Source organism: Polyodon spathula, chromosome 12 (assembly GCF_017654505.1).
Source record: "Polyodon spathula isolate WHYD16114869_AA chromosome 12, ASM1765450v1, whole genome shotgun sequence".
Lineage (NCBI taxonomy): Eukaryota > Metazoa > Chordata > Actinopteri > Acipenseriformes > Polyodontidae > Polyodon > Polyodon spathula.
In genome coordinates this window covers 17,938,712-17,957,120 of record NC_054545.1, presented here as the reverse complement: position 1 = coordinate 17,957,120, position 18,409 = coordinate 17,938,712, and the positions used below count along the sequence as shown (strand labels likewise).

Below are 18,409 nucleotides of genomic sequence, written 5' to 3'. Positions count from 1 at the left end.
CAATAAATAAATAAATAAATAAATAAAATGCTGAAATAAATAATTGTATACATCTATTTCTTCTGACTTTTTTCTTCATTCACAAAAGCAAAACTTCAGCTACAATGATTTTTTCCTATAATTATTTTTTTTCGAGAAATTTCTAGAAATTATAAATTTCATTTGGGATATATTTGACTACAAGGGAACATGAAAAACAGCAGCCAAGAGCAGCCGGCGCAACAAGCTGTAGGTAACACCCGTGGCTAGAGCAAACATAAAGGGAAAACAGTGGAAAGGGAAGATTTTGTTAGAAAAATCACTCAAAAGTAGGGAAATACAAATCGTCATTTCTATAGGATTAGGAGCCGTGAGAAGGGGTTATGTAATAATATGGTGAACAAGAAACAGTGCGACATATTTAAGGTGACCATGTCTCTGTGTTCAGCAGGACAGTGTAGACTTTTCAACTCAAAACCCAATGCATTCTGGTAAGCGTAGTCTTAAAGGAAAGATTGGTACCTGAGACAGGTAAAATGTACCAGAATGCACTGGGTTGTGAGTTGAAAAGCCTGAACTGTCCTGCTGAACACGGGGCCACATGATCACTTTAAATATATACAGGAAAGAAACATATTAAACAGAAAATTAAAGGGAATAGAAATCGAAGTAACAACAGTAAATTATATTTTAAAGGTAGAAGGGAATGAAAAACAAATGTAGAAAGATAAATGTATCGCCACATTTCTAAAAAAAAGCATAGGGGAATGGGAGAAGCAACAGCAGCAGCCCTGGGTAACAACGCAACCAAAATCAAATTAGAAAGTTAACTAAATGTCTGAAACGTGTTCTAAATAAGGCGCGTTTTCCAGTAAGGTGACGTTCCATATCAATGTCACCTCCACGCCGGTAGGGGTCGACTCTTCCGCTCTGCGCTCGCGATCATTTTCCGGTTGCCTTTCTGACTCCGCCGCCATTTTCCAGCAGATCTCCGAAGGGAAGCAGGTAAATGTTGAGGAGAAGCCTTTAAAATCGAGGCCTGTTACTCTAAATATTCGGATAGGTTGGGAGTGTGTAATATATATGCAAACTATTTAAAATGATGTGAGTATTCAAGGGGACGGGGAAATACATTGTTTTGCTTATTTTACTTTGAATGTGAAAAATATGCGTGGCTCGCAGTCTGACGAATTGTTTGTTTTCACGCAGTCTTGAGATTTATAGACACATGTGTGATAGAGCAAAATTATGTGATGGCACAAGGTCCCTCACAATGTAAAATAACTCTTCATACCAATTCGAAGAAAAAACACTGACCAAAAAAATAATAATCTGATTCCGTGGCAGCCAGCAGCAGCTTCATTATAACCACCCATTCACGTTCTCTAAAATACACAGACAAGCATTTCATTTCTCCTTCTGGTAATAGGACACCCCCCAAAAAACTGCTGCCAGTGGGTTTGCAGGATATAGATAAAGGGTTCATTGTGTCTGGTAATATTTCTTGGTAAATGTAAATATTTGATATTGGTTGGGTTAGGGTACACCTAACGCACACACGCAAAAGTAGAACATTCTGCCAAATGTGTGCTCGTTAAGTTTTAATAGGTCATTTTAGCACAACTAAAGTGAAGAAAATACAGAAATTATGAATGTGTTTAAACGTTACTGAAGTTGCCAATATATTTTGTTTTACTATATTTTTGTAACTAACTAGAATTATTTTCTGCCTCTCTTCTCTATAATATAGTAGAGGTCAATGATGAGAAATTTGGTGGAATTTTGTGTTTTTAAGTGTGTGAGTTGAGTTTTAAGTTTTTTTGCACCCTTTAGCCCCACTACATCCGACTCTGACCTGAACTGAAAGGTAATATGCAGGCAGTCAGAATAACGGACACAAATTCAAAGGGCATAATAATAGGATGCTAAGGTTTACAATTTTAGAAAAGCAAACTATGAAGGTATGAAACAGAGACTAACAGAAGTAGATTGGAGTAAAATAGAGAAAACATCCACAGAAAAAGGATGGCTGTTTTTCAAAAATGTAGTACTAGGGGCACAAAACAATTACATCCCTAAAGTAGACAAATCTAAATGTAAAACTAAATTGCCAAAATGGTTTAATAGATCAATTAGAAAAAATATTCAGTGAAAAAAGGCACTTTACAGAGCATTAAAAGGGGACCAAAAACAAAGTACACAGAAAGAGTACACGGAACTGCAAACACAAGTCAAAAAGGAAGTTAGAAAGGCCAAGAGAGACATAGAAATGAACATTGCTAAAGGCGCTAAAACCAATTCCAAAATGTTTTTCCAATATTACAACAGCAACGGAACATTCAAAGAGGAGGTTAAACGTCTAAGAGATTCAAATGGCAAAATCATAGATGAAGAAAAAAATAGCAAATATATTAAATGATTACTTTTCCCAAATTTTTACAAAGGAGGATATGGACAACATGCCCCACATGTCAACCAGTTCCTACCCAGTTTTAAATAACTTTAGCATAACCGAGGCAGAAGTGTTAAAGGAACTAGGAGCTTTTAAAATAAACAAATCCCCTGGGCCGGATGAGATCCTCCCAATAGTACTCAAAGAAATGAAAAGTTATTTACAAACCGTTAACCAAGATCATGCAACAGTCTCTTGACACGGGTGGTACTGGCAGGCTGGAAAATTGCAAATGTAATACCGATCCACAAAAAGGGAAACAAAACTGAACCAGGTAACTACAGACCAGTAAGCCTGACTTCTATTATATGCAAACTTATGGAAACTATAAGATCCAAAATGGAAAATTACCTGTATGGTAACAGTATCCTGGGAGACAGTCAACATGGTTTTAGGAAAGGAAGATCGTGTCTAACTAACCTGCTTGATTTTTTTGAGGACGCAACATCGATAATAGATAATTCTGGTATAGTAAGCAAACTTGTCAAATTCGCAGACGACACAAAAATAGGAGGAGTGGCCAACACTGTTGCAACAGGAAAGGCCATTCAAAATGATCTAGACAAGATTCAGAACCGGGCAGACACATGGCAAATGACATTCAATAGAGAAAAGTGTAAGGTACTGCACGCAGGAAATAAAAATGTGCATTATAAATATCATATGGGAGATATTGAAATTAAAGAAGGACTCTGAAAAAAACCTAGGAGTTTTTGTTGACTCAGAAATGTCTTCATGTAGACAATGTGGGGAAGCTATAAAAAAGGCCAACAAGATGCTCGGATACATTGTGAAAAGTGTTGAATTTAAATCGAGAAGCAATGTTAAAACGGTACAATGCATTAGTAAGATCTTATCTTGAATATTGTGTTCAGTTCTGGTCACCTCGCTACAAAAAGGATATTGCTGCTCTAGAAAGAGTGCAAAGAAGAGTGACCAGAATTATTCCGGGTTTAAAAGGCATGTCATATGCAGACAGGCTAAAAGAATTTAATCTATTTGGTCTTGAACAAAGAAGACTACGCGGCGACATAAATCAAGCATTCAAAATTCTAAAAGGTATTGACAGTGCCTTTTTTCTGCCTGAAAAAAGAAACAAGGACCAGGAGTCACAAATGGAGATTAGACAAAGGGGCATTCAGAACAGAAAATAGGAAGCACTTTTTTACGCAGAGAATCGTGAGGGTCTGGAACCAACTCCCCAGTAATGTTGTTGAAGCTGACACCCTGGGATCCTTCAAGAAGCTGCTTGATGAGATTCTGGGATCAATAAGCTACTAACAACCAAACGAGCAAGATGGGCCGAATGGCCTCCTCTCGTTTGTAAACTTTATGTTCTAATGTTTCTTATGTTTTCACCTGTATTTCATAAATAAATTCATAATTTGTGTTTCTTACTTTGCTGTTGTTACAATTACCTATTAAAGCTTAATGAGCAAAAATGTGGCAGCATTTTCTATTTGTACCTTACCCGATGGGAGAAGGAATCAAGGGGAGGGATGTTGAAACCTTTAGGAAGTGTTGGCTGGATAAGAAAGGCATCCTTGTTCATGATCTGTAGTTAGCGGTCGTCGTGCTGTTGTCTAGTTAGGCTTTAATAGTGCCAGTAGTGGTAGTGTACTATATTTCTACGTGGAGCTGTAAGTTGCTTTCATTGAGGACCACTACCCCTGTACTGACGTTGGTAAGTCCAAACTTGGCTTAACGCAGCACTTCCCGATGTTGGGGCGATGCTACCTTCATTAGCTAAAATTGATTAAAAGAGTTTTTTGTGTGCATGTTACCACAAACGCAATTTTACATTTATTTCCTGTTTGAAAATTGCAATGTTTGTGTACTACATTACGCCAAGGCAGCTTTTTAAAATGAAATTTAGACAAGGAAGCTCTCAGAAGTAAATTGATTTCTATATTCCTGGTTGTGTTTTCCACAGTGAAGCGTTTGAAAATGAGCGGGTGTCGAGTGTTCATCGGTCGGCTGAGCCCCCACGCCAGAGAGAGGGACGTAGAGAAGTTTTTCAGAGGATTCGGGCACATTCGGGAGATCAATCTAAAAAACGGCTTTGGCTTTGTGGTAAGTGTCTTTAGTCTGTGCATTGCTATTGAACTTTAGAAGTGCATAGACACATTATATACCAGAGAAAACATGTTAAATGTAATGGGACACTACCCATTGTAGCATACATGTTTAACATTATTTGATTAAGTCTTTTAGCAGGTTTCAGATGTTGTTTCCTGGAGACTGGGTCTTGATGTGTTTGCTGCTGAATTTTTCATGTTCAGATGCCTCAAAGATATCTATAGCTATGTTGCAAACCTATGTACACCACATGCCCAGCAACTTTTTTCCACTAAATTTCCATTGTTAGTGATGCCTGACTGCTTGTTATACAGGAGTTTGATGACCACAGAGATGCTGATGATGCAGTCTATGAACTGAATGGGAAAGAATTGTGCAATGAAAGGTAATACATAGATTTGTAAGGCTAAGGCATGATGTTAGTCTTTAAACAACCATAAAGTGTACTGTTTCGGTTAACTCTAGCCCCACAAAATAACCAAATGGGGCCTGAGTGGATCAGTTAAATTGCCCTAGGCACTGAGGATTGGTTTTCATTCCAGTACAAATTCTTTAAAGTAACTCATTTTTTAAAGTGTATTCTTTGCTTATTCCATTACTATCAAATTTACTAAACCTACTACTGAACTTTAAAAGTACCCCCTAAGTTATCACATGGACACCACCCATAGAATGAAGATACACTATTCGCTTCAATGTATTGGCTGTGATATATTGAGTATGATGAGACTAACTCTTGTTTGGTTGCTATGCAGGGTCACAATCGAGCATGCCCGCTCTCCCAGAGGGAGAGGAGGTGGAGGAGCTGGAGGAGGAGGAGGTGGAAGGTTCTCTCCACGGTTTAGCAGCTATCGTCAGACTCGTGGCTCAATGTAAGGTTATACTTGCATGTACCTGGCTTTTCTGTAAAATTATAACTGTAAAGCACAGCTGGGAAAAAATGCAGACAGGTCTTATTTACCTTAACAAACGCTGAAATGCACTTTGACAAACATGCATGCTTTTGTAGCAGCCTTAAGTGTATACTTTGTCTTGCAGGTATGGTCCTCCTGTGCGCACAGAGCACAGAATCATTGTTGAGAACCTCTCGTCCCGGATAAGTTGGCAGGTTAGAGCACTGATCTAAGTTTCATTTAATTTTCCAGCTGAACTTGTTCTGATGCTGATTTTGTTTTTTGGCATGAAACCGCCATCCCATTGATAAAACACAGGTTAAAAACAGAACACCTTGAGAGATAAGACAAACTAAATTCTATAAACCCTGTTGGAACCAGGAATATGTAGGCACACCCTTACCCAGCCAAGCCATGAAAGTGTATGCAGTGCTCCTTGTTGGTGCTCTCTTCTGGATTCATTATTCAGACTTCATCAGATTGATCAGATCTCTTTGTCTAATAATTAAATCCACTTGTCAGTTTATACTCTCTACCCCTCCCCTTACCTTAAAGTTTTATACCTGGGATGTTGGTTAAAACTGAGATTTGAAAGATGACTGAAGCTTCAGTATACTATGCAATAATTTTATTTTATTTACTACAGCTTTTTTTGTCAAGTTTTGTAGATCTAAACAATCCATTTTATTTCTGAGCTTCTAACCAAGTACGTCTTAAACCTTCTTTTTTTAACAGCTGCTCTTATCTGGTATCTCCTGAGTGGTGTTGCATTCCCCCCTCCCTTATGGGACTGTGAGGGGGGGGGGGGGGGGGGGGGGGGGGGGGTTGTGATTAGCGCCATCTGCTGTTGTGTGTGCTGAATAGTGTCCATTTGGTGCCTCTCCCTACACACAGTTGCCGTGGTCTATATCTTGGCTGGGGCCCCCTAGCGGGTGAAAGTGGTCTAGCGCAGGTCAGCCTTAGGAGGTCCATAGCTGCAATCTGGAGGGTCTGTGGTCTGGCTTCCCTGGCTGCAGGTTTTTTTTTCTTCCCCGTTTGGTTTTTTTTTCTGTTGCTGGCGGAAGGGGGTGTTAACGGTTGGAGCCTCCTTACTCTGGTGGTTCCTTTCTTGTGGAAGGTGGATTCCGAAACCCAAAGCCACATCCCTTTCTCAAAGGCTATACAAGGCTTGGTCCCATTGCTATTTGGACAAGTGGCTCTTTGCTTAAGGTCCGCCCTGGGTTCTGAATGGTAAGTAGCGCACTAGCTAATGTGATTGGGGTGGGAGGAGGGCTTTCTCTCAGTAGATGCAAGTTGAATACACTTGAATTTGGGAGGGTGAAAGATGGGTATTTGCCTGCAGTGTTTTTGTCAGGATTTCAGGCATCCATGCTTGAACTGTGCCCTTTTAAGCTATTTCCTTTATCCCTCACCTTTTACTTGTTTCTTAAGCCGTAACCAAAAGCCAGCACCTAACAGTTTGGAAGTAGCAGTTGCACTGTGGAGCCGGATTGTACTGTTAGTAATCCGCTCAAGCAGCTGGTTCCCATGATTTGCTGTTCAGCTACATGGAGAGCGCAGTTGCCAAACTTGAGAATGGGAGAGAATAGAAGATGAGTACGTCGTACTGGCACTCTGCATACGTGTAATTTAGTGATCTACCTAATAACTGTAAAAGTATCAGTGAAAGCCACATCTCTCAGGAACTAGGATCATGAAGAATGTTAGAAGTACATGTCTGGTTTTCATTTTACACCAAATTGTGTGACCGCATGCCTAATGTGAAGAAGTTCGCCATCAGATTGATCTGTCAACTCATCAACATGTTCTGTAAAGAATATATCTTTCGAGTCATTAAGCATTCTTGGTTATGTAAAGCAATTTAGTCTGCTCTCGGTAATGCTGCACTTTTAAAAACATGGTATATACAGTAATCAAAACCTAAGATACTGAAGTGCTGCACCTCATAATACATTGAGCATCAAAAGAAACATCACTTATATTGGAGCATCTAAAGAAACGTATCACTCATATTTGGATAAAATGAACTAGACGTGATTCTCCGAACCCTAGAAGCCACACGTCGGCCAAGTTCATCCCACAAATGTGCAATTGGGCTCAGGTCTGGGGAATAAGGTGTCCATGGCATGACTCTCACGTTTGCATTCTGCAAGAAAGCTGTCGTGACATGAGCAACATGTGGATGTGCGTTGTTTTGCTGGAATGTTGTCACATTAGGATGGGCTTGCAAGAAGGGCACCAAGTGAGGCCTAAGGACTTGGTCAGCATATCGCTGTGCAGTTATTTTGCCATCAGTCACTACCAGCGGAGTTCTGTAGCGACTAGATGCTCCTGCCCAGACCATCACACTTGGACCTCCCCACCGATTGGTCTCTCGCGCAAAGCAATTTGCGTATCGTTCACGTCTACGCCATACTCGCTGATGTCCATCAGGGCAGTCGATTTAGAATCTCGATTTGTCACTGAAGAGGACCTGGTTCCACTTAAGGTGTTGTTGGCACCACCTCATCATGTTGCGACGGTGCACATTGCTGAGCACTGGACCACTGTATGGTTGTCTGGCCTGTAGATGATGACTGTGTAACCGCCTTGCTGTTCGGCTAGCAGTGTGAAAACGACAGTGAAGATGCTGCAAAATGATCTGTCGATCTTGGGCAGGTATTGTGACTCTTGGTCTCCCAGTTTGTGGCCTGTCACCAGAGTGTCTCTGGTTATACCATTTCACCAGGTTTGAAATTGCTGGCTGTGAGCAACCAAGACGGCTAGCCACAGCACGCTGCCCTAGTCCAACATGCCGATTTGCACAAAGGTGCTGCTCTCTTGACAGATGTGGCATATTGGTGTTTTTCTGTAATTCTTTATTGCTTTTATTGAAGCTTGCAGTTCATCAGCTGAAATCGCTCCGATCAACGTCCAATCAACAGTGCCGCTAATTAGGTGATTAAGTGCATATGTTTCAGTCATAGTCACTCAAGCGTGTCATGGTCAAGGATGAATGATTGAGTGATTTAAAAAGAAACCAAAAATATTTTATCAATGTCCATCATTTATATACCTTATTTTTTTGCCGCCTGAAAATACATGTCATAATAGTGATAAATTTCTTTTGATGCTCAGTATAAAATGCATCTCTTCAGGCCTGGTAGTTTGTCATCCCTGAAGTTTATCCTGTGAATATTTCACTACAGTTAATATTTAGTTCATTTATTTTTGGATTTATAAACATTTTGGATGATTTAGTATGATTTCTCGTAAGCTTGTGCCGAATCTTGTTGCTGAATCTCCAGACACAAAAAGAAAAAAGCTAGCTTTCTGTCTTAACTTTTACTTTTGAAAGTACGTAAAACCATTGGTTGTTGGAGTCTTTGGAGAGGTCATTCATTTAGTAAGCAACCGATGGTCGTTTAAAAAGATAAAAAATGTGTGTCTGACATCACCATTACATTATCATTCATATATGAATGATTTCTAGTGGCACTGTAACAGAAGGGTTAAGTCGGCTACTTGTGTAATCCAGTGATTTTACTGTCGTGGACTGCCAATAATCCTACATGGATAATCCACCCCAATCTTTAAAAGAGGAATCTCTTAAAAAATAAAATAATGCCTGGAATGCTGCCAAGGCAGTGTGCTGTAGTCTTCTGAAAGTAGTGACTGGATACAGAGTTGCAGCTCATAACTCTAAAGGATTTACCACTTTCAAAATATTCATCAGACGGCCATGGGTTTGGATCTAGCCGCTACCTGTTGGGGTGGGGTTTCCAGGTAATGCACAACAACTGGGCATTCAGTCTGAGTGGCTGATCCGTGACTCTGCTGTTGGTGTCCATTAATGCAGCACAGGCTGTGGAGAAGGTTGAAGTTTTATCCCTAAATCTCCATTGTTCCTTACCAACAACCCTTTTTTTTTTGGCGGGGGGGGGGGGGGGGGCTTCAAGTATTATCACTGCTACTGTTGGCTTTGGGGCCTGCACTTTTTTTTTCTTTTATAGTGCAGACACAAATCTTTGGTATACATTATCTTGTTATGTGTTTAAGAGCTCTAATGTACATTCTAAAATTGTAACCTTCAAATAAGAGATTTCTCTTGCTGATTTGTGTTTTTGTAACATCTCTTTTTTCTTATTTACAACCTAGGATCTGAAGGATATGATGAGGAAGGTTGGTGAAGTCACATTTGTGGATGCACACAGATCCAACAAGAACGAAGGGTAAATTCCTGTACAAACCAGGCCACAATGTATTGCATACTAGAACTGGTTTCAGCTAGTGCTGCAACGATTATTGGTGAAGTAGACTACTTTGCAGTCATGAACAGAGATTAATTGATTATTCGCTTCTCCATGATAAGCATTGAATGTTACTGTACACATTATATTCCCGTGGTCTTGTGCCATCAGCTTTGTTATTTTCTCTTTGTGCAGGAGGTGATGTAAATAGGGAATGAAGGGGTTCAGCTGTGCTATTGTCAGTAAAGCCTGTAGGTCTCCCTGTAATCCCTGTCTAATATATGTGTGTTTCTGTTTGTTTTCCAGAGTGGTGGAATTTGCTTCACGCCGCGATATGAAGAACGCAATTGATAAACTAGATGGGACTGAACTTAACGGACGCAAACTCAGACTGACTGAGGATCGCAAGAGGAAGTAAGTATATACATGTTTTGTAAAAAGGGTAGTGCGCCAGGTATGCTGTACTTGGTTTACTGTTACTCAATCTCCCTCCCCCTACTAGTTCCGAGCATGTATTTTGTATACAGTTTCTAACTAAATACTTAATAAAGTAGACAAACTTTATGCCTATAGTTGCACACTTCCAGCTTTTACCTTTATGGATACAGCAGACGTCACTTTGGTCCTCTAGATAATACAAGTTGGTGTTTAAAGCAAGTTGAAACTTGTATATTTAAACTGAACTTAAATACTCTTTTTAAAATGTGTGGATCTAATGTAAATGTGAAATGTTTGTTTTAGGAGCCGAAGCCGCTCCCGCTCCAGGAGTTACACCAGGTCTCGCAGTCGTTCCCGATCCAGGAGCCGTTCCAAATCCCCGAGCAGGAGCCGAAGCAGGAATCGCAGCCGTACCAGGTCCCGCTCGGTCAGCCACAGTCCAGAGAGGAAACCCCTTCCTCGGGCTGCCCCGCGCTCCCCCTCCCGCTCCCCCTCTCGCTCCAAGTCTCGATCCCACTCTCGCTCTCGCTCCAAGTCTCGATCCCACTCCCGATCCCCTCCAGTGCCGAAGAGGCAGTCCAGATCCAGGTCCCCCTCGGCTGAGAGCCAGCACTGAGAGCCGTCTCCCTGCCTGCACCTGCTGTATCTATAGATGTGGCTACGGGTCTCGTGTCTGGTTAGAATTGCAGTCCCAGCTGTTAAAGCAACTGCTGCTGGTGTGATTTATTGTCGGTTGCGTAATAGAAAGCCACAGTAGATGCTGTTTTTACACAAACTGCATAACTTTATTTTTATTAAATATTTTCATTTGAAAACTATAGTTATCCATCCATAATGTTTGGATCTCCAACACCTGCCCTCTGCAGCATGTATGGGATTGCAATAGCCAATGTTTCCTAAAGAGGTGTGTTTTTGTTTTGTTTTTAAATAAAATTTCCACACCTTCATAGTTTCTCATTGTCTTGTAATTTTAATTTCATACATGGATGTTTGCTATGGCAGGTGGACTGGTTTTCTATTTTACAGTGAGTGTGACGGTATTTGTCATGTGCATGGGTATGCCAATGAGTGAGTGGAGAGACACAGGATTGATGCGTTTGCTATGCCCTACAGGCACGCAGGATTTATTAATACAAAAGAAAATGAAAGGAAACAAAACGGGCTGTGACGTTACCAGCGATGGTAACGCACAAAGGACACATACAGCAAGCTGTGCAAAAGAAAATAAAACGCAGTACAAAAAACTACAAATAAAAGGTGCCGTAAAAACTGCTAGCCCTACTCCCCTAAACAGGAGGTCCTGCTGGAATACACCTCTGTACTGTAGGCTGTTGTTGCCTGAAACAAAGCTCCGTTCCTACCATGCCCCGGTATACACATGACCGCCAGCGGCTGCAGTTTCTTATTGTGTGAATGATGGAACCCTGACCCTGGTTAACACATGCAGTAGTCAGCAGTCTCCAGCGGGATTCCAGACCTCTGTAACACAGTTTCATGGCCTTGCAGCAGCCTCGACCAAGTGTGACCGGGTGTTTTTAAGGAAGTGGACACTCAGTTGGGACACGTCCACCTAGGGGTCAGGGATTAGCAGAGCCATTCACTTACTGCCTTTCCCCCTCAACCAAACACAGCAGACAGCAAGTCCCAATCGAGTGCCCACTAGCAAAGAAATAATTACAAAAATGCAAACACATTTTCACATGCAGGGGTCCCCTGCAACATCCCTGTTACAGTGAGTTATTGGTGTTTTAACACACACACATTATATATATATATATATATTTAGGGAAACATAACAGTGAGTGGAGATTTTCAGACAATAGCATTCCAATCAAAGAAAGGGTTAATTAATTTGACGTTTTGACACAAATGATAAATAACTTATTTATGGCCATCACCACTCCCTGGCATTTGACCACCAGAGCTTTGGGCAAGATTCCTGACATTTGTTGCATCAAGACAATAAAACTACTTAATGAATACTGATCCCCCTGCTGGAGACATTAAGGACAGCAGCACTGAAACTGCTCTTTACATTACAGATTCCAATCACTGCCTGGCCAGAGTTAAACACAGTGGGGGCAAGTGTAGACTATATAATTAAATAGGGGATGGTGTGGGGAATTCACTGACACACAAAACAGAAGTTGCAATTGGAAACACACCGCTGTGGTCCACTTTATTAATATTACCACAAGATGGCACTGTGCTGCTGGTTTACTCCAATACCACCAACGGTAAAAGAAGCTGAATACTGAATGCACATACACACAGGTGCTTCAAATAATAATACAAACAACAAAAAGAAAAAGAGAAAATAAACTTAACAAAACTACAAAATAAAGTGGCTATGTCCTGCAGCGCCCCCCACCGCTGCTACACCCTTTGCTACTCCCTCTCTATACATTTACAGGGGTTTCCCTATCTATCTCCACGTCCCTCGGGTATGTAAATAAATAACTGTTTTCCTTGCTTGGTTCGTGCTTTCTCTCCAGCCGCTGGTATTCTCTCTCCAGGTTTGTTTACACCGGCTTGGTCAGACACCCTGCATCACTGTGCGTCTTCTAAAAGGGGCAAGAGCGAGTGAGTCGCAAAGGCATTCTTTTATTGGTCGAGCGACCCCCCAAGGCCCGCTTCCCAACCACTCAGAGAGCAGGAGAGGCAACACACCCTTCCCATGTCACTGCCATGATCGACAGGCGAGGCCCACTAGGCTCCCAAGCTCCTCCTGCGGGATCATGCATGCGTCAGACAGCCAGCATAGACTTCACCCTGTTACAGTACAACACACACAGTATGCAGTAGTTAAACCTCAGTCCTATGGTCTATTTTAATGATTTAACAAGTCTGACCAAGTACTGCCAGCCATTAACTCCACCAGTGATTTTATAACCAACTGTAAAAAAACAAATTTAAAACAAGCCCTGCTAAAGGCCTAGCTTAAGTTAAACTTGAAATAAAAGGAGTGTCTGCACCATTGCATCAGTTAGAAATTATCATATTGTTGAATACGCCTCACCCCAAGCTTGACCTATTGAGTGCTTACTGCGTGACTAGCAGGAGCATAAGCTCTTAACAACTCTGTACTGTAGATTCAAAGCATAAGCAATCAATCAATCAATCAATCAAACCCGTTATTACCACCCCCCACACCCCCCAAAGACGCACACACTTTAGAGAAATATAAACAACAGCATTCATAACTGACACACACACACACACACACACACACATATATATATATATATATATATATATATATATATATATATATATACACACACACACACACACACACACACACACACACACACACACTGTGAGCCAGCTCAAGTTCACCACCAGGAGGCATACATGGCAAGCTTGATACGAGCCCACAGGTGTTGCCAGTAACGATCCGATAGACCTGTGGGCAGCATACGTGCCTGCCAGAATGTCAAGGAGTTAACGGGCTAACAGGCTGCAGGTGTGGTTAGGTAGGTGGTTATGGTTTCACCATTGTTAGATTATATTAGCGTTAACTGGCCCACTCCTGTAGCCTGTAACAGCACAATGCCTGGCTGGTTAAAGAGAGCATGTACCGCCAGTATGGGGGGTTGGTTGTTTTGTTTTCCAACCTGAGAACATTCTGGGTTTATCTAAACAAGAGCCTGAATGGAATAACTGGAATCCGTGTGGGATAACGCTGTGGTTCTTTGTATCTGCGATTCCCTGTTCTCTACAGGAGCTACAAGGAATGGCCTGTCCGCTGCTGGGACTCACAAAGGACTGGACTGCTGAACAAGGGTAGGAGAAGGGTTTCCTAAAGAAGCCAAGCAAGCTAAAAAAAAAAACTCCCAGGTGGAATTACTTATTCACCAACTGGACGTGGTTATTGGTTCAGTTGGTTTACATCGGCATTCTTTTGGTTTTGTTTTGTTTGAACTCTTATTTTCTTTTTGGACACGTCTTGTCAATGCAGCTGGCAGTTCAGTTTAAGAGCGAGCCTTATTGAATGCCTTGTGGACTTCAATAAAAAACTTGCTTTATTTTGGAAACCACTGTCTGTTTTCTCTGTGTGCACCCACCAGCTCACAATATACACTGAGTGTACAAAACATTAGGAACACCTGCTCTTTCCATGAAATACTGACGAGGTGAATCCTGGTGAAAGCTATGATTCCTTATTGATGTAACCTATTAAATCCTCTTCAATCCATGTAGATGAAGGGAAGACAGGTTAAAGAAGGATTTTTAAGCCTTGACACAATTGAGACATGGATTGTGTATGTGTGCCATTCAGGGGGTAAATGGGGAACACAAAAGATTTAAGTGCCTTTGAACGGGGTATGGCAGTAGGTACCAGGCGTGCCGGTTTGAGTGTGTCAAGAATTGCAACGCTGCTGGGTTTTTCACGCTCAACAGTTTCCTGTGTGTATCAAGGATGGTCCACCAACCAAAGGACATCTAGCCAACGGCAGGCCAGTGGTCGAAAATGGCTCATTGATGAAAGAGGCCAAAGGAGGCAGACACAGATTGTGCAGAGCAACAGACGGGCTACAGTTAGTCAAGTACAACATTGGTGCCGAAAGACCCATAAAAGAATGCACAGCTCGTCGTACCTTGATATGAATGGGGTATGGCAGCCGACGACCTAACAGAGTTCCACTTCTTTCAGCAAAACACAAGAAACTGCGGTTGCAGTTGGCTAAGGAACGAAAACATTCGACACTGGAGGACTGGAAAAAAATTGCCTGGTCTGATGAATCCCGGTTCCTGCTGTTTCACGCTGATGGGAGGACTAGGGTATAGAGAAAACCACATGAGTACATGCATCCATCATGCCGCGTGTCAGCATTGCAGGCTGTTGGTGGTGGTGTGGGGTGTGTTTTCATGGCACACACTGGGCCCCTTGATAAAAGTGGAGCAATATATGAATGCCACAGGCTATCTGAACATCATTGCCAATGTATCCATCTGCTAATGGATTTTTTCAGCAGGATAATGCCCCATGCCACAAGGCTAGGATTGTCCAGGAATGGTTCCATGAACATGACAGTGAATTTAACTTACTGCAGTGGCCTGCCCAGTTACCAGAACTCAATCCAATTGAGCAGCTGTCGGATGAGGTGGAAGAAGCTATTCGGAAAAGAGATCCGCTACCAGCCAACTTAACACAACTGTGGGAAGCATTGGAGTCAACATGGGCCAGCATCCCTGTGCAACGCTTTCGACACCTTGTAGTCCATGCCCAGGCGAACTGAGGCTATTCTGAGGGCAAAAGGGGGTGCAACTCAATATTAGGAAGGTGTTCCTAATGTTTTGTACACTCAGTGTATGTGTGTGTATATATATATATATATATATATATATATATATATATATATATATATATATATATATATATACACACACACACACACACACACACAGTGGCTCTCAAAAGTATTCACCCCTCTTGGACTTTTCCACATTTTATTGTGTTACAACATGGAATCAAAATTGATTTAATTAGGGTTTTTTGCCACCTATCAACACAAAAAAAGTCCATAATGTTAAAATGAAAAATGAAATCCACACATTGTTCTAAATTAATTATAAATATGAAACAGAAAATAACTGATTGCATAAGCATTCACCCCCTTGAGCCAATATTTGATAGAGGCACCTTTGGCAGCAATTACAGCCATGAGTCTATTTGGCTAAGTCTCTACCAGCTTTGCACATCTGGACACTGCAAAATTGCTCAAGCTCCGTCAAGTTGGATGGGGACCTTTGGTGAACAGCAATTTTCAACCCTCCACATATTCTCAATTGGATTGAGGTCCGGACATTGACCTTTTTGTTTTTAAGCCACTCCAGTGTAGCTTTGGCTGTATGTTTGGGGTCATTTTCCTGCTGGAAGATGAATCTTCTCCCAAGTCCCAAGTCTCTTGCAGACTTCTACAGGTTTTCCTCCAGGATTTCTCTGCTGTACTTTGCTGCATCCATTTTGCCCTCTATCTTCACAAGCTTTCTAGGCCCTGACACAGAGAAGCATCCCCATAGCATGCTGCTGCCAACACCATGCTTCACTGTAGGGATGGTGTTCTCAGGATGATGTGCGGTATTAGGCTTGCACCAAACATAGCACTTAGTGTTGAGGCCAAAAACTCTATTTTGGTCTCATCAGACCATAGAATCTTCTTCCACTTGGTCTCAGAGTCTTCCATATGCCTTCTAGCAAACTCTACCCGAGATCTGGTATGAGTTTTTTTCAACAATGGCTTTCTTTTTGCCACTCTCCCATAAAGACCAGTTTTGTGAAGAACCTGGGCTACTGTTATCGTATGCAGTGTCTCCCAGCTCAGCTGTGGAAGACTGTAACTCCTTTAGAGTTACCATAGGCCTCTTGGTGGCCTCCCTGACTAGTGCCCTTCTCACCCGGATACTCGGTTTTTGAGGACAGCCTGTTCTAGACAGATTCACAGTTGTGCCATATTCTCTCCATTTCTTAATAATGGACTTCACTGTGCTCTGGGGGATATTCAATGCCTTGAAAATGTTCTTATATTCTACCCCACTGGTGCTTTTGAAGAACCTTATTCCGGATTTGCTTTGAATGTTCCTTCGTCTTCATGTAGTTTTAGGAAATGTACTAACCAACTGTGGGACCTCCCAGAGACAGGTGTATTTAACCTGAAATCATGTGAAACATCTTAATTGCACACAGATGGCCTCCATTCAACTAATTATGTGACTTCTAAAGACAATTGGTTGCACCAGAGCTTATTTAGGTGTGTCATAGCAAAGGGGTTGAGTACTTATGCAATCAATTATTTTCTGTTTTATATTTGTAATTAATTTAGAACAATTTGTAGATTTTATTTTTTACTTTGACATTACACTTTTTTTGTGTTTATCAGCGGCTAAAACTCCTAATTAAATCCATTTTGATTCCATGTTGAAACATAATAAAATGTGGAGAAGTCCAAGGGGGGTGAATACTTTCCAGAGCCACTGTGTGTGGTGTGTGTGTATGTATATATATATATATATATATATATATATATATATATATAAAATGTGTGTGTAAATTGTGCTGGAGGATTTGGTATTTCATTGATATTTGTGATTTTCTATACTTTTATTTTAACTGCATAACAAATTGTAAGGAAACTTGTTGAGGACATTCTTTAGAACAAGTTCATATCAGAATGTGGGAATATAAAGATCTGATCGTCCGTCTGTCTTCAAGTACCGATGTCACTCTTACATACACAGAATCAAGAGAACCGTGTGCAGCTATCGGTATATATTGGAGGAGCCTGCCCTCTTGCACTTAGTACATATGGTAGATGTGGGTCACTTGCTCTGTAATTTTGCATGTCATAAATTAATCTCATCTTTTATTTACAGCCTAGGTAGAAAGAGCAAAGATCCAGATGGAACCCGGGGCTCTGGAGCTACAATACATAGAAGGCATGAAAGTCTATTGCATTAAAACTCCTTTTATACTGCGCTTCCATTGCAATGCAATGGCTTTGTCGTCACAATCAAATTAACTAGCCAGATCTACGTGCCTGTTGGTTTACAACAAATCAATCCATCTGTTAGGAATGGAGTAGAAATAAAAAATTTTATCACAAGCCTGTCAGTAACATGCATCTTCCGCCTCGGCTGGAATTTCAAAACTAGAGCCTTCAGTATGACAAAAAAAGACATGACCATGACAAACAGTCTATAGGAGACTAGAAGCTTGAAGATTAGTGCAACATCAAGGCACTTATCACTTTTACCATGCAGTGACAAACACAGGTCCTATTAATTTAAAATATTTAAATTAATTCAAATAAACTCCTCGTACAGTAGCCTACTATAAATATCTCTACAATTACAGCTGCACTACTTCAACAATGTGCCATTATGTTATTTTTTGTTCAGCTTTTACTGCTTACATTATTTTAATACATTCAGTTCCCTCCAGTTCCTGAATTTTAATCAAGCCTGAATGTGAGGTGCTGCTTAGTCGGTCTCACTGACGGCTACATTTCAGGTTAGTATTTTCAGTACCATTTCCCCTTAATAGGAAATATATTACCTTCTGAATTATCCAAAAATGAGTAATACATGCCATCTAACATGTAGTAGTCTATAATGTTCTCTCAGATTTTTTTAGATTAAAATCAGAAATTAAACTTAGGCACACACAAGCTACTTTCTTCTTTGGAGATTATTATCCACTGAAATAAACACTTCACAGTGAAGTTCAAACAATCAACACCCAAAAGAGAGATTTTTCATCTACCTGCCACTATGGATGAAACCCAGTGCAAGATATACTCTCAAGCACTGGTTACAATGGAAGAACACAATGTGCA

At 41.0% G+C, this 18,409-nt stretch overlaps 1 protein-coding gene across 1 annotated transcript; it reads left to right on the top strand.

Annotated features, from left to right (window-relative positions):
* The first annotated feature begins 886 nt into the window (after positions 1–886).
* Positions 887–11,017, top strand: LOC121324795 (serine/arginine-rich splicing factor 5-like). Its single transcript, XM_041266976.1, has 8 exons — positions 887–984; positions 4,365–4,504; positions 4,825–4,895; positions 5,266–5,382; positions 5,549–5,618; positions 9,541–9,614; positions 9,939–10,046; positions 10,374–11,017. Exons 2-8 carry the CDS (start codon positions 4,379–4,381, stop codon positions 10,684–10,686), a joined length of 879 nt encoding a protein of 292 aa, XP_041122910.1. The 5' UTR covers positions 887–984; positions 4,365–4,378; the 3' UTR covers positions 10,687–11,017.
* The last annotated feature ends 7,392 nt before the right edge of the window (positions 11,018–18,409 follow it).

Excerpts from the sequence above, each read along its gene's own strand:
- LOC121324795 (XM_041266976.1), top strand. The coding sequence starts at position 4,379 with ATGAGCGGGTGTCGAGTGTTCATCGGTCGGCTGAGCCCCCACGCCAGA. Across the intron at positions 4,896-5,265 it reads AAAGAATTGTGCAATGAAAG|GGTCACAATCGAGCATGCCC; the intron begins GTAATACATAGA and ends GTTGCTATGCAG. Across the intron at positions 10,047-10,373 it reads ACTGAGGATCGCAAGAGGAA|GAGCCGAAGCCGCTCCCGCT; the intron begins GTAAGTATATAC and ends TGTTTGTTTTAG.